The 17,207-nt window shown below is 33.2% G+C and overlaps 1 protein-coding gene across 1 annotated transcript; it reads left to right on the forward strand.

Annotated features, from left to right (window-relative positions):
- Positions 1-2,940: 2,940 nt before the first annotated feature.
- On the forward strand, positions 2,941-13,480 carry LOC133336164 (large neutral amino acids transporter small subunit 2). The gene is made up of 6 exons (XM_061544460.1): positions 2,941-3,132; positions 8,152-8,254; positions 8,543-8,810; positions 11,108-11,432; positions 11,506-11,630; positions 13,204-13,480. Exons 1-6 carry the CDS (start codon positions 2,941-2,943, stop codon positions 13,478-13,480), a joined length of 1,290 nt encoding a protein of 429 aa, XP_061400444.1.
- The last annotated feature ends 3,727 nt before the right edge of the window (positions 13,481-17,207 follow it).

A 17,207-nucleotide genomic window follows, 5' to 3' on the forward strand; every position in this document is an offset into this window, starting at 1 on the left:
CGTCAGTCATTTTAATGATAAATTCTCAGTTACGCTCACCTACACTTACTGTCAATTTGGTTATGCCCACCACTGTTCTCGTATGACCCGTAGGGTGTTGTCCTGCGTCCACACAACATCCATTTGGACTGAAGCCAACTTATTCATGTCTCATAATATTTTCTATTTGCCTTCGAATTATTTTCGGTATTATTTGTACAAGAATTTTGTATGTGGAATTGAGCATGGTTATCCTCACCAGTTGTTACATTTTTCAACTCGCCATTCATAATTGTGCCCTTGTAGGCAGACTTTAAACTGTTCAGACAGATCAAAAACTTTTAACACGTAATTGTTTCCTTTAAAGACATAGACCCATGTACTTTATATTATTTTGGACATTATCGTGTAAAACAGTAATAAGCCTTGACCTGGAGGTGGAGCTAAGTAAATTCATAATTGGAAATATAATAATAAATCTTAAGCTGAACCGGTCCAGATATATGTGTCCGTCCATTCTGCAGCTTCTCATGTATTTTATATTCATTCTAACATTATCGAGTACCGACTGTAATAAACCTTAACGTGGAAGTGGAGCTAAGTAATTCACAATTTGAAGAAAATAATTCATTTATAACCGATTCAGCTATAAATCTCCACCCTGTCTGGAACCTGTAATTAAAATATAGACCGCAATTATGTGGCTGTGTGGGTTTAGCTGAAAATATCCCGATACATGTGTTCGACCATTCCTAAACTTTGTATGGGGACTACCAGAAAAAGAGGGCCTATATTTATAATTTTTTACGGAGAAACTTCAGAGAATTCGGTTGAAAAACGCGCTCAAGAACCCCAAAATACCGAAAATTGGGGCTGTCCATATATGGAAGTTGTAGATCAAGATCAACTTAATGGGGTCAGAAATGATTATTTCGATGAGGTACAAACGGATAAACAAAATTAATATACCCTCCAGACTATTGTGGGGGTATGAAAATGAACCAAAAGAAAACGGATGTAGAAGGGCGAATAAACCGCATCTAATTCCGATCGTTCATTTTGCGGATTAATTCATTCTGGAACGACCCAACTTTAATGTTCTAGTCCCTATTGAGATCCCAATTACGATCCGAATGCCCCGAAATTCGACACGCTGGAGATATGCGCAACGAATCAAAATCGAAACTAATTTCGATTAATATGAGATTAATTTATAGATCGAAAATGTTGCGAAATTTTGTTCTGACACGGGAATTAGAAGGGCGAATGAACCGCATCTAATTCCCATCGTTACTTTTGCGGTATAATTCGTTTCGGAACGACCCAACTTTGAAGTACGATTATATTGTACCGGATTTGGTAAACCCAGTGGGTTTATTGTCAATTCCTTTGAATATATGCCAAATAAATCCTCATAAATTAGGTTATCCCGGTAAAAATTTCTGATGTAAACACCGTATTACTATTGAGACTCCAATTACGATCCGACGCCCCGAAATTCTACACGCTGAAGGAGAAATGCGTAATGAATAAGCTTGGCTCTTTTTTAAATTGTAGGTCAATTATTAGTGCGTCGAATGGACCTAGGTTTAGAGAGACAAATATATTGGCATTTTTCCGTACACAAAAAGTGGTGTCTAACTTTTTAAGGGGAAAATCGAAACTAATTTCAATTAATAGTAGATTCTAGCACTGTATTCGAATATAATAGTTGCGAAATTTTGTCCTGACACGGGAATTAGCTCCGTAGAAGTTTAATGTTAATTGTGTAGGGTATCACAAATAACCGATTTTCTGTTATTCGAATTACTCTTGTTATCCGATAGTAGAATAATGGAGGTCCAATCGTATTTTACGATTCTGTACCTAAACAATTTCACATCACTGTTAATTATTAACAAAAAGGAAATAGGGGTGTGTGTCAGTGATGGCAAATTACGGCAATTGGTACATTTTCAAAAAACACATAAAATATGCAGTATCAGGGTAGATTGGAATTTTACATAAAGTATATCGGATGTGTATCTTTTGAAACACCTCGTATCATTTATGGGAGACCCCATAAAGAATATCTTCTTGAGCAGAATATTTTTGTTCGGCGTTTTGAAGGTTTTGGCCAACTTTTTCATCCCAAGTGGCTGCAAATTGACATTCCGTATTGTTTGAGGGTAAAAAAATATGTGCAGGCAATTTGTTAACATAGTCCGATTTTTAGTATTTAGAAGATTTTTGTCAAATATTCACACTGAAGTATTCAGGGCTCTTGAAGGTATTCAGGGCTCTTGAAGGATAAAAACAAGTAGTTAAAGAAATACTTCAATATAGGTCCATGTGTTGGCATAGTTTCCATACATTGGTTCCGCCCCATCTTTGCCATTTTGAGGGGTTATTGCATACCGGGTTTTTTGGAGGGTCCATGTGTTGACATATATCCCCTATAAATATTTCGCTCCCCTTTTTCGATATTTTGCATATTATAGCAGCAACTTCCAGTTATAGCCCAGTTTTCCAACTTCAGTGCCAGAAAGTGTTGTAAAAATTAAAATTCACACATTTCCATCCCTGATTCGTGCTCACCCAAATATTTACAGTGCCAACACTGGTGAATGATTTTTTTTTTGTAATTTTTGTAAAAAAATTGAGAATTGCTGCTCTGTTGTTAATGTTAAAAATGTTGGTCCCAAACAAAATTTCAGTTGTATTTTGAAGCTATTCGCCAGTGGATGTGGAGAACGGAACGTTCGGAAGATATTGGTCTCGACTTGTGTAAATAATTTTAACAAAATACAATTTATTTACAGAACGAAAAAAAAAATAAATTAAAAACTATGTTCAAATAAAAAAGACAAATAATTCTAAAGTGTTTTTTGCTGTTTAACTAATTGGTGTTTAAAATAATTAAAATTAAAAAATAAAGAATTAAAAATAAATAAAAAAAATACAAGAAACCCCAAACTAACAATGACGGAACGTTATGGCAACGGTGTAACCACCGATCTCGTAGAGTTACCAATTCGTCAAAAATCACAGGAAAAAAATGGCAGCGGTATCGGTGAAGACCAACCTTTGTCACAGACTAATGGCGGAGGAGGAGAGGGTGATAAAATTGTACTTAAACGCAAACTGACCCTGATAAATGGTGTAGCTATAATTGTTGGTACCATTATCGGTTCGGGTATTTTTATAGCACCAACGGGTGTCTTCAAATATACGGAGTAAGTATTTATATCCTTCACCAAACTGTGGTACAGGGTATTATGTCTTTGTGCATATGTTTGTAACAGGCAAAAGGAAACGAGATAGACACATGACTCCTTTTGAGAATATGCATAGAATAACTTTTTAAATCGATTTATGCATGTATGTCCGTCCGTCTGCCTGTAAACAAAGTACAGGTCGCATTTTTGATTCGAATTGAATAAAATTTGGCCTAGCTCATTTATTTGGACCAAGGACGAACCCTATTGAAATTGGGAAAAATCGATTCAGATTTAGATATATCTCCCATGTATATTTTCGTCCTTATTTTTGACGACTGGCAACTCCTCACTGGAACATCGGAATCCGAAAATTCTAAAGGTGTTAGAAATAGTACATGTCTGGCTCTCGTATGAACTAGGATTATTGACTTCGCTCTAAAATTAACAAAATGGCGGACCTTTGAAAAAATATTTTTGGAAAATCGCCGATTTTTTACCAAAAACCAAGTTAAAAAATAAGGAAGATCTTCACCGATTGTCTTTATCCTAGTTCATACGATAGCTATACATTCACAGAGAAACGTGTAAAAATTTGGAATCGATTGGGTTATTAGTTTTTGAGTTATCGTGCCCGCCATTCGCAAAAGAGAAAAACGCGTTTAAAGTTTGAGAAGCCCTTTAGCCGTGACTTGATGCTAACACAATAAATCGGCTATATCTTCAAGAGTTCTTGAGATTTTCACTTGAAATTTTGTAGAGACATTCTTGAATTAGTGTAGATTCTAATTAAATCAAAAAAAAAAAAAAATGTTGACCACGAGTTTGACCTCAATAAAAATATTTTTATTGAGGGGTTATTCAAGGCGTGGGTTTTTTAAAAATATTTTTATTGAGGGGTTATTCATGGCGTGCATTTTTTTTAAATTTCTTTAAGGAGGGGTTATTCAAGGCGTGGATTTTTTAAAAATATTTTTATTGAGGGGTTATTCAAGTCGTGGATTTTTTAAAAATATTTTTATTGAGGGGTTATTCAAGGCGTGGATTTTTTTAAAAATATTTTTTTGAGAGTCAATTATTCAAGGCGTGAATTTTCACAAATATTTTTATTGAGGGTCTATTATTCAAGGCGTGGATTTTTAAAATTATTTTTTATTGAGGGCTTATTCAAGGCGTGGATTTTTAAAAATATTTTTATTGAGGGTCTATAATTCAAGGCGTGGATTTTTAAAAATATTTTTATTGAGGGTCTATAATTCAAGGCGTGGATTTTTAAAAATATTTTTATTGAGGGTCTATAATTCAAGGCGTGGATTTTTAAAAATATTTTTATTGAGGGTCTATAATTCAAGGCGTGGATTTTTAAAAATATTTTTATTGAGGGTCTATTATTTCCTTTCATCATGTTGTTGCATTTTTTGATACGAAAAAAATTACATTACACCTTAATCGAAAATCTTGCTTCGTCACCAAAACATAATAACCAAATTTGATGAGAAAATTTATTGGCTAAGTTCATAAAAATTCTCGACGTCAAGTCGTGTTTATCTTGGCGTGTGTCGGAGAAAATAGCAAAACATTTTAATGCCTTTCAATAATGAATAAACAAATAATTTAAAGGTTAAATGATTACTGAAGCGGAGGGCGATATTGACTGATGCATTCTGATGCATTTATTATGGCCTAGCAATAAAGAGAAAATCTTGGTGGAAAATAATATTCGAAAAAAGTCAAAGTAAATTTCGGGATGGCTAAATACCCCAAAATGTACAAATTGAAAAATATTTTTTTTATAATTTTCGTATTTCGATTTATTTCGTGACCCAGAAAAAAATGCTTACACTTTATGCGTAAACACCACAAGCGAGACAAAATGCTGGGGCATTGACATTAAACTTAAAAAAAAAACGATATGAAAATTTGAACATGGATTAAATATGTAAGGGGAAATACAAATATTATTTTTGAAATGACAGATAGACAGACAATTATGCGTTGGGTAGTTTACCAAAATTCCAATATAACTTGAAATTAACCACTTGTGAAAATTTTGCAGATATTTATGTTATACAAGAATTTTTTTTTCAGAAATCAATAGATAACCGGTTAATTACAATATATTAAATTTGAAAACGGAAAATCCCCCTGTGCTTGAACGCTTTTAAAATTGTCAATAGTGTGACCAACACAAAAATTAAATAAAAAACCCCATTAGATATGATGAAATATTACTCACAAATTTCCTCAAACTCAAAGAAAAATTTAGAAGTAGTTCATATCTCTTTCATTCAATTATTAATTGAAATTAATTTAATTGATCAATTAGTCAATTTTCGCCTAAAACAATAACAACTGCTACTTCCGATTGTATTGAACAACAACAACAAAAGTTGAGTATAAATATTCTAGAAATTACAAAAACAAAATTTAAAATACACGCCTTTAATAGACCCTCACGCCTCTATTGGAGCCTCCATGAAAAATATTTTTAAAAATCCACGCCCCTATTGGAGTTTCCATAAAAAAAATATTTTTAAAAATCCACGCCCCTATTGGAGTTTCCATAAAAAAAATATTTTTAAAAATCCACGCCCCTATTGGAGTTTCCATAAAAAAAATATTTTTAAAAATCCACGCCCCTATTGGAGCCTCCATAAAAAAAATATTTTTAAAAATCCACGCCCCTATTGGAGCCTCCATAAAAAAAATATTTTTAAAAATCCACGCCCCAATTGGAGCCTCCATAAAAAAATATTTTTAAAAATCCACGCCTCTATTGGAGCCTCAATAAAAATATTTTTAAAATCCACGGCTCTATTGGAACCTCAATAAAAATATTTTAAACTTAAAAAATATTTTTAAAAATCCACGCCTCTATTGGAGCCTCCATAAAAAATATTTTTAAAAATCCACGCCAAGACCCTGAGACCTCCATAAAAAAATATTTTTAAAAATTCACGCCTCTTACAAGACCCTCAGACCTCCATAAAAAATATTTTTAAAAATCCACGCCTCTTACAAGACCCACAGACCACCATAAAAAATATGTTTAAAAATCCACGCCTCTTACAAGACCCTCAGACCACCATAAAAAATATTTTTCAATATCCACGCCTATTACAAGACCCTCAGACCTCCATAAAAAATATTTTTAAAAATCCACGCCTCTTAGTGGTGGATAAAAAATATTTTTAAAAATCCACGCCTTACAAAAAAATATTTTTAAACGCCTCTTACAAGACCCTCAGACCTCCATAAAAAATATTTTTAAAAATCCACGCCTCTTACAAGACCCTCAGACCTCCATAAAAAATATTTTTAAAAAAATTCAGGCCTAAGGATATTCCATAAAAAATATTTTTAAAAAATCCACGCCTCCATAAAAAATATTTTTAAAAATCCGCGCCTCTTAGGGGTTGATAAAAATATTTTTAAAAATCCACGCCTCTTACAAGACCCTCAGACCTCCATAAAAAATATTTTTATAAATCCAGGCCTCTTATTTTTAAAAACTCCATAAAAAATATTTTTAAAAAAATTCAGGCCTAAGGACCTCCATAAAAAATATTTTTAAAAATCCACGCCTCTTACAAGACCCTCAGACCTCCATAAAAAATATTTTTAAAAATCCACGCCTCTTACAAGACCCTCAGACCTCCATAAAAAATATTTTTAAAAATCCACGCCTCTTACAAGACCATTCAGACCTCCATAAAAAATATTTTTAAAAATCCACGCCTCTTACAAGACCCTCAGACCTCCATAAAAAATATTTTTAAAAATCCACGCCTCTTACAAGACCCTCAGACCTCCATAAAAAATATTTTTAAAAAATCCACGCCTCTTACAAGACCCTCAGACCTCCATAAAAAATATTTTTAAAAATCCACGCCTCTTACAAGACCCTCAGACCTCCATAAAAAATATTTTTAAAAATCCACGCCTCTTACAAGACCCTCAGACCTCCATAAAAAATATTTTTAAAAATCCACGCCTCTTACAAGACCCTCAGACCTCCATAAAAAATATTTTTAAAAATCCACGCCTCTTACAAGACCCTCAGACCTCCATAAAAAATATTTTTAAAAATCCACGCCTCTTACAAGACCCTCAGACCTCCATAAAAAAATATTTTTAAAAATCCACGCCTCTTAAAATACCCTTCAGACCTCCATAAAAATATTTTTGTAAATCCACGCCTCTTACAAGACCCTCAGACCTCCATAAAAAATATTTTTAAAAATCCACGCCTCTTACAAGACCCTCAGACCTCCATAAAAAATATTTTTAAAAATTCACGCCTCTTACAAGACCCTGAGACCTCCATAAAAAATAACCCTCAGACCTCCATAAATCAATCGATCACTTCGAGATTTATGTGACAACATAAAAATTGCGACATCTGTTGCATGCGTTGTCACCCAGTCATGGAATAAATTAATTCGAAGTTGTTGTTGTTGTTCTTGAGGAAGGTTGTAATGTTTGTTGTTCACATTTGTTTTTATTTTTTTTATTAATTTACAAAGTGGAAAAAACAAAAGCGAATGGATGACAACCTTCGTTTTTTATTAAAAAAAGAGAGTGAATGAAAGCAAAAGTAAAAAATCTGACTTGGAATATACCAGAAAACATTTTCATTTCAAGATACAATTTTAGGAGAAGATTTTTTATTTAGAAGATCTTCTGTATGTTGTAGACCCTTAGTAGGTCTTCTAGCTGTAGAAGACCTGCTTTATGTGATCTTCTGTTTTTCTTCCTTCTTATTTTGTAAAACATATCACAGCGTTTGCTGGGATATGTCAATCGCCTCTCCTTCATGATTTTGTTGTCATAGTTCCATTCAATCAACTACGATGCTATGCTGGGCACTATGAAGACAAATATGAATTAAATTATTTTCTAATAAAATTTAATTAAACAGATTGTAAACATTTCATTTTGAAATCAATTTCTTGTTTTTCTTGGTGTCTTTCAGACAATTGTGGCATTGACTTTTGCCCAATATGCAGCCAAACCATTTTTTGAGGATTGTGAACCGCCGGAAAATGCCGTAAAACTATTGGGTGCTGTGTGTTTGTGTAAGTAAAATGGCTCAATAAAAATATTATTAAAATATTATTAATATTATCCCCATTTCTATAGACCCTCAAAAAAAAATATTTTTTAAAATCCCCACCTCCAACAGACCCTTAATAAAAACATCTTTTTAAAATCCCCACCCCCAGAGATCCACAATAAAAATATTATTAAAAATCCATACCTCTATTAGACAGACACACAATAAAAATATTATTAAAAATCAACACATCTATTGGAGCCTAAATACTCTCAAAAGTTTGTTATTAATTTATTTTTTCTCTTTCCAGGTCTCCTCACAGCCATCAATTGTCTCTCCGTGAAATGGGCCATGAAAGTTCAAGATATTTTTACTGCTGGCAAGCTCTTAGCATTGGCATTAATCATTCTGGCTGGTGTTTATCAAATGGCCACTGGACAAATGGAGAATTTCGAAAATATGTGGGAGGGCAATTATGGCGTTGAGAATATTGGCTTTGCCTTCTATTCGGGATTATTTGCCTTTGGTGGTTGGAATTATTTGAATTTTGTTACCGAAGAATTACAGGATCCATACAAGTAAGTTATTAGCATAACTCCCACACTATCTTCCTACCCTCTCCCACTGCCTCCTCCCTCTCTATCTCTGGCATTTAATCTCTGACATTTAAACCAATATCTTTAAAAGCTTCCAACATTCCCCACAGCAGATAGGGGGAAAGGATACTTTTAGTGATTCTTGAATAGTTTGCAAAAGGACTTGTTGCTTTCTACCCTTCCTCCTCACCCTGCAATCCTTAATGTGACCCATTTAAGTTATTTGTTTCTCTTCTTCTTCTTCTGCATCATCTCATTGTGTGTGATGCCGTTTCGCTTAAGTGGTTTCCTTAAGCTAAAAATCAAACTCCGAAGCAACAAAACTTACAAGTCATCTACATTTAGCAGGACGAGGACATTAGTACTACAAAGGATTCCCAGTTGTATATCTAAAAGCTGATGATAAAGCAAAAAAGAAGAAGAAGATAACGATGTTGAAACGTGTTACATTCAACAAGTTGTTGCTTTAATGAAGGCGCTATCGAATATCCTTGTAAATGAATGAACTTCGTTAACTGGGGTTTCTTCTTTGTTGTTGTAATTGCAGTTTAGGGTTGATGTAGTTTGAATTGAATGTTTATGTGTGTGTAAGGACGCTCTGACGCACATGCGTTTACTCCAAGGGGAATGGTGCACACTGATGATATTAAAATAATCTCAAGGTCCTTTGAAATGTTCTTTAAAAAATCCACGCCTTTTGCTTTGTGGGTCCTTTAAAAAATTTCTTGAAAATTTTTCTTTAAAAAATCCACGCATTTTGCTTTGTTGGTCCTTAAAAACTTCTTGAAAATTTTCTTTAAAAAATCCACGCATTTTGCTTTGTTGGTCCTTAAAAAATTCTTGAAAATTTTCGTTAAAAAATCCACGCATTTTGCTTTGTTGGTCCTTAAAAAAATTTCTTGAAAACTTTCTTTAAAAAATCCACGCCTTTTGCTTTGTTGGTCCTTAAAAAAATTTCTTAAAATTTTTCTTTAAAAAATCCACGCCTTTTGCTTTGTTCGTCCTTAAAAAAAATCTTGAAAATTTTCTTTGTTGGTCCTTAAAAAAATCTTGAAAATTTTCTTTGTTGGTCCTTTGAAAAATTTATTTAAAAAATGCACGCTTTGGCTTTGTTGGTCCTTTGAAAAATTTATTTAAAAAATGCAAAATGAAAAATTTCTTTAAAAAATCCTCGCTTTGGCTTTGTTGGTCATTTGAAAAATTTCTTTAAAAAGTCCTCGCTTTGGCTTTGTTGGTCATTTGAAAAATTTCTTTAAAAAATCCACGCCTTCTTCATTGTTGGTCCTTTGAAAAATTTCTTTAAAAAATCCACGCCTTTTTCATTGTTGGTCCTTTGAAAAATTTCTTTAAAAAATCCACGCCTTTTTCATTGTTGGTCCTTTGAAAATTTTCTTTAAAAAATCCACGCCTTTTTCATTGTTGGTCCTTTGAAAATTTTCTTTAAAAAATCCACGCCTTTTGCTTTGTTGGTCCTTTTAAAAATTTCTTTAAAAAATCCACGCCTTTTGCTTTGTTGGTCCGTTGAAAAATTTCTTTAAAAAATCCTCGCTTTGGCTTTGTTGGTCATTTGAAAAATTTCTTTAAAAAGTCCTCGCTTTGGCTTTGTTGGTCATTTGAAAAATTTCTTTAAAAAATCCACGCCTTCTTCATTGTTGGTCCTTTGAAAAATTTCTTTAAAAAATCCACGCCTTTTTCCTTGTTGGTCCTTTGAAAAATTTCTTTAAAAAATCCACGCATTTTTTAATGTTGGTCCCTTAAAAAATTTCTTTAAAAAATTCACGCCTTTTTCATTGTTGGTCCTTTAAAAAATCCACACCCTTTTCATTGTTGGTCCTTTGAAAAATTTGTTTAAAAAATCCACGCATTTTTTAATGTTGGTCCCTTAAAAAATTTCTTTAAAAAATTCACGCCTTTTTCATTGTTGGTCCTTTAAAAAATTTCTTTAAAAAATCCACGCCCTTTTCATTGTTGGTCCTTTGAAAAATTTCTTTAAAAAATCCACGCATTTTTTAATGTTGGTCCCTTAAAAATTTCTTTAAAAAATTCACGACTATTTCATTGTTGGTCCTTTAAAAAATTTCTTTAAAAAATCCACGCCCTTTTCATTGTTGGTCCTTTGAAAAATTTCTTTAAAAAATCCACGCCTTTTTCCTTGTTGGTTCTTTGAAATTCTCTTTAAAACATCCACGCCTATTGGATTGAATATCCTTTCAAAAAGATTTCAGATTTTTTAATATTTTTCTTATTAATCCATTTTTCTTCTTTGTCTTCCTTTTCAGAAATCTACCCCGTGCCATTTGGATTGCTATGCCTCTGGTCACCGGCATTTATGTTCTGGTAAATCTAGCCTATTTCGCTGTGGTCTCAAAAACAGAGATGCTCAGCTCCCTAGCCGTGGCGGTAACATTTGGTAATCGAATGTTTGGCTCGTTGGCATTTATGGTACCCATTTTTGTTGCCTTGAGTACCTTCGGAGGTGTCAATGGTGTCCTGTTTACATCGGCCCGACTCTTTGCTACCGGAGCTCAGGAGGGTCATTTACCAAAATTCTTTCAACTATTCCATATCAAGCAACAGACGCCCATCCCTTCTTTGATATTTTCTGTAAGTAAATAATATTGAAATTTTATTTTTTTTTTTCACTCCAGTATTAAAAATTTCTAATTGTAATTTATAGTGTCTGATGTCATTGCTGATGCTGCTGACAGCCGATGTCTATGCCTTAATCAATTACTTTAGTTCGGTATTGTGGTTATCTGTGGTCGCCAGTATAGCTGGCATGTTGTGGCTAAGGAAGACGAGGTAAGTCGAATAGATCAGGAAATGAATTTTTATTTTTTGATTAAATACTTTGAGATGGCGATAAATTTTAATAAATTAGTTTTAAATTTTAAGATCAATTTGCGGTTCATTAGAATTTTATGTGGAATGGTTAAGGTGTCATTTTTAATAGTAAGAGGTCAGCTATCAGAACTATCGAAACAATAGGCGTGCTTTTTTAAACAAATTTTTACAGCGACTATCAATGCCTGAGGCGTGGACTTTTTAAATAATTTTTTACGATTACAATAAATGCCTTAGGCGTGGATTTTTTAAATAAATTTTTACGAGGACTATCAATGCGTTAGGCGTGGATTTTTTAAAGTCATTTTTCAAAGGAACAACAAAACAAAAGGCGTGGATTTTTTAAAGACATTTTTCAAAGGACTTTCAAAGCCAAAGGGGTAGATTTTTTAAGACATTTTTCAAAGGACTTTCAAAGCCAAAGGCGTTAAATTTGTAAAGATATTTTTCAAAGGACTTTCAAAGCCAAAGGCGTAGATTTTTTAAAGACATTTTTCAAAGGACTTTCAAAGCCAAAGGCGTGGATTTTTTAAAGACTTTTTCAAAGGACCAACAATGAAAAAGGCGTGGATTTTTTAAAGACTTTTTCAAAGGACCAACAATGAAAAAGGCGTGGATTTTTTAAAGACTTTTTCAAAGGACCAACTATGAAAAAGGCGTGGATTTTTTAAAGACTTTTTCAAAGGACCAACAATGAAAAAGGCGTGGATTTTTTAAAGACTTTTTCAAAGGACCAACAATGAAAAAGGCGTGGATTTTTTAAAGACTTTTTCAAAGGACCAACAATGAAAAAGGCGTGGATTTTTTAAAGACTTTTTCAAGGCACCATCAAAAGGCGTGGATTTTTTAAAGACTTTTTCAAGGCACCATCAAAAGGCGTGGATTTTTTAGAGAATTTTTCAAGGCACCATCAAAAGGCGTGGATTTTTTAAAGACTTTTTCAAGGCACCATCAAAAGGCGTGGATTTTTTAAAGACTTTTTCAAGGCACCATCAAAAGGCGTGGATTTTTTAAAGACTTTTTCAAGGCACCATCAAAAGGCGTGGATTTTTTAAAGACTTTTTCAAGGCACCATCAAAAGACAAAAGACATAAAAAGGCCTAATGGTGTTTTAGGAGAATACCTAGTAGTCTTCTAGGAGAGAAACTAGTTGCCTTCTAGAAGATGGGCTAATTGCCTTCTAGAAGAAGAGCTAGTTGTATTCTAGGAAAGGACCTAGTTGTCTTCTTGTAGAGGAAGGCACAATTTACTGCTATCAAAAGACCTATTTTTCTTCTAACAAAATATCTAATGGTCTTCTATCAGAAGTCCTGATGTTCTGTTGATCTTCAAAGAGAAGTCTTCCTAGTATTCTATGAGAATACTTCTTGGTCTTGTATAAAAACTAACAGGTCGGTTTTTTATGATAAAACTTTATAATCATCTATAAGGAGACCTAATGGTCCCTATCTAATTAGGCCAGTGCAAAATTTTTTCCTTATTTTTCGTTCCTTATTTTCTCATATTAATTTTTTGCTTACCTTTTTTTCAGACCCGATATACCACGTCCGATTCGAGTACATACAGCTCTGCCGATTATTTTCATCATATGCTGTATTGTTTTGGTGTTGATGCCCAGTTTTACACAGCCAATGAATCTCCTGATGGGTTTGGCCATAACCCTTGCCGGTGTACCATTCTATTATGTGTGTATTGCCTGGAAGGATAAACCCAAATGCTATGGACGTTTTTCACATGGCATTGTACGATTGTGTCGTGCTATATTCAATACTACCATTATCGAGGGTAGTGAAAGTGTTACAAAATAATTTTTTGGGAGTAGTTGGAATTCAAAATTGGAATGCAGTAAACTAAAAAGAAGAAAAATACTTATTTTAAATATATGTATGTATTTATTGTTAATCCTTCAAATAAGGATTATAATGATGATATCTGTGCTTGTGAAAAATAGAAAACCATTTTAGATATTAGGAAGTAAAACTATGTTAATTTTCTATCAAATACTATGAATCAATATTAGTATTCATTTTACAAAACATCCATTTCTATTGGAATATAAACATGGAATGGAATTCATGAAAATTGAGCTACAACAATTATCCAAATAATAAAATTGTTTTTGAATCATGCAAAAATGGACCTTATAATAAAAATTCGTTTTTTGAGTTTACATTGTAACTCTACATTCTTGAATCCAGTCCATATTCCAATTCCCATTAATATATATTTCTATATAAAACTCAATTTTGGCCCCATGTATGTTTTTTTTTCGCCCTTCTCCCCATTTTTTCGTTTGTATTCCAAAATATTTTAAGTAAGACCTCTCCCCAAAAAAACTCCAATATTTACTTTAATATTAGTGTGCATTGACCCCTGCCTACTTACATATATAATATTCATTATAAATGTTTATTTATCTTAAAGATAATGAATGAATACAAAAAAACCCCACTTAATATAATTATAAAGATAATTAAAAAACAAACATGTTGTTGTAATATTTTATATGTTTATTATTATACCACTCTATAATGATATATGTACATTTAATTTAATATATTTTATTTTATATAATTTAAGAAACTTTACAAATAATCTCGTAAAAATATCTGCAACAAAAATTACTTAATAGAAAGATTTAAAGGGAAGGTTCCAAAATGAGATTGAAATGGCCCCTCTTATACCTAAATGAGACCAATTGTACATTTCTAATATGACTCGAGAAGAGAAGTTTTGAGAATTTTTAAACCTTTATTCAAACATTTCAATCCATATACCTAATAAATACAAAGCCTTATATACATAGTTGTATTCGATGAGAATACAAATGTCAATAGCTTTGTCCGATAATTAAGCGCGAATTAATAATTGAAATAAGAAAATACATTTCTTCAAATTTCTTCTAATGAAAAAATTTAACTAAGGTATGATGATTTATTCGAATCTCATTAAAATCTAATTGCAGAGTAAATTTATAAGCAATCACTTGTTGGGTTCGATTTTATTTTGGAACTGTGCCCCAAAAAAATCTTACTCTATACAATATATTATCTCTATTATATCGATTATCATAATAATTAATTATAAGTTATTTATAAAGCCTTTATATTGATATTATTGCCGAATATAAAAAATATTATTCTTTCTATAAGATATATACACCACCATCAATCAGCATGTATGTATGTTAAGTATATTTGTATGTACCATATGCAGCTTGCATTTAAACACTGACCAATTTAGGGAAATATTTGTAACACAAAATAAACATAATGTTATAATTAAATAAATATATTTATAAAATGTTCTTAATAAAAATAAATGCAATATTTTTTATTTTCTACATCGGTACGACACCATTTTTGAACAAAATACGAATTTTATGTAGAATTACACATTGGCCGTCTACATGGCAGTCAGATTGGTGAATGGAATAATTTATTTGGTCAAAACTTTGCACATCATAACATAGGGCCATATTTTTTAATCACGATCCGTATTTTTGAATCAAAGCACTCGGGACATTTGTAATCGAATTGTAATGGAAATTGACCGAAGTCGACGAGAATCGTCGCAGATTTAAAAATTCCATTATTCTCTATCCACCATAAGGAGAAGTGTATATTAAATTTGTCATTCAGTGTACAACACATCGATATAATCACCACAGGTCCCACAAATTCGGTATCGAAGGAATCATAGTCTCAATATTTAAAATACAGCTTTGAATATATCGATTCACATTTTAGTATACCCCTAATACCATTGTCCAAAATATTAAGTATTTTGGACATATTTTACTTGGAATGTGCGCACGTTGTACAGAACAGGCGCAGTTTTCGCCCTGGCGGATGTACTGAAGAAGTACAAAGCCGATATTATTGCCTTACAGGAAATGCAATGGAAAGGGACTGGCGTACGTAAATCAGATGATTACGCTGCTATGAAACGAGACGTGAATTTGGCTGCGGATTTATGGTTAATAGGAGAATAAAAGACCTCGTCTCCATATTCACTCCAGTAGATGAGCGAGTTCTTATAATCCGTATAAAAGCGAAGTTCTTTACATCAGTCTTATTTACGACGGAAGACAAACCAAATACATTTTTTATGAGCGTCTATAAACTGCATATGACCGCTGCCCTGGTCATGACATTAAAATTCTGCTAGGAGATATATTTTTGGTCCCACCGTCGGAAAATTCAGCCTCCATGAAGAAACATCCGACATCGGTATGAGGATGATTGACTTAGCGGCAGCAAAAAGCCTGGTAGTTAGCAGCACTAGCACTTGGTTACCAATCAAGAAACCCGTGGTATAATCGGGAGTGTCGTAATGCTACTGATGTGAAAAATACAGCGTATAGGACAACCCTGCAGACAGTAGCAACACGTAATGTGATGGAGAATTATCGAGAGAAAAGGAGAAGAGAGGAGAAACGTATTTTCAGAAAGAAGAAGAAAGAACGAGAAAAACATGAGCTTGAGCCAATCGTCCGGAACTTTTACCAACGAGTCAAAACACCAGACCCAAGGATTTGGTGCAAGCACATCCTCCTGTAAAGATGAAGAAAGAAACCTGGTGACAGATACAGAGTAGCGTTGAAGAAGATACCCCAGAACCAATAAGAGATTGTGGTATAGAGTGTAAACGACATAGCCAAAATGACGTCAGAATACCAATCAATCGGTTGAAGAATAATAAAGCTGCAAAGCTGAAGTAAACGGCGAGAAGATCGGGAGTGTCGTAATGCTACTGATGTGAAAAATACAGCGTATAGGACAACCCTGCAGACAGTAGCAACACGTAATGTGATGGAGAATTATCGAGAGAAAAGGAGAAGAGAGGAGAAACGTATTTTCAGAAAGAAGAAGAAAGAACGAGAAAAACATGAGCTTGAGCCAATCGTCCGGAACTTTTACCAACGAGTCAAAACACCAGACCCAAGGATTTGGTGCAAGCACATCCTCCTGTAAAGATGAAGAAAGAAACCTGGTGACAGATACAGAGTAGCGTTGAAGAAGATACCCCAGAACCAATAAGAGATTGTGGTATAGAGTGTAAACCACATAGCCAAAATGACGTCAGAATACCAATCAATCGGTTGAAGAATAATAAAGCTGCAAAGCTGAAGTAAACGGCGAGAAGACCAAGCTGATGGTATCAACGCGCAAGACGTCCAGTAGACTCGGACAAACTGTGGAATTTGAGAACTACAGCTTCGAGGTAGTCAAAGATTTTATATACCTTGGTACTGCCATAAATAAAACTATTGACATCAGTTTTGAAATTCGGAGAAGGATAGTGTTGGCCAACTGATGCTACTATGGTCTCACGATGCAAAAATTATTCGATCGATTTTAATAATTTTGCCAATTACAAATTACCGTGCAAATACTTCACGGTTACGTTTAAATAATCAAGCAAATAAAACAGCTGACTACAAATAAAAAACACAGCTGATGAACGGCAATAAACAAAACAAAAAGTCCACCAAACAGCAAGAAAATAAAACTGCATTCTGCTGTAAATATA

The sequence above is a fragment of the Musca vetustissima genome, unplaced genomic scaffold (genome assembly GCF_032173495.1).
Source record: "Musca vetustissima isolate MV318-11 ecotype Yass unplaced genomic scaffold, APGP_CSIRO_Mvet_v1 utg22547, whole genome shotgun sequence".
NCBI classification, from domain to species: domain Eukaryota; kingdom Metazoa; phylum Arthropoda; class Insecta; order Diptera; family Muscidae; genus Musca; species Musca vetustissima.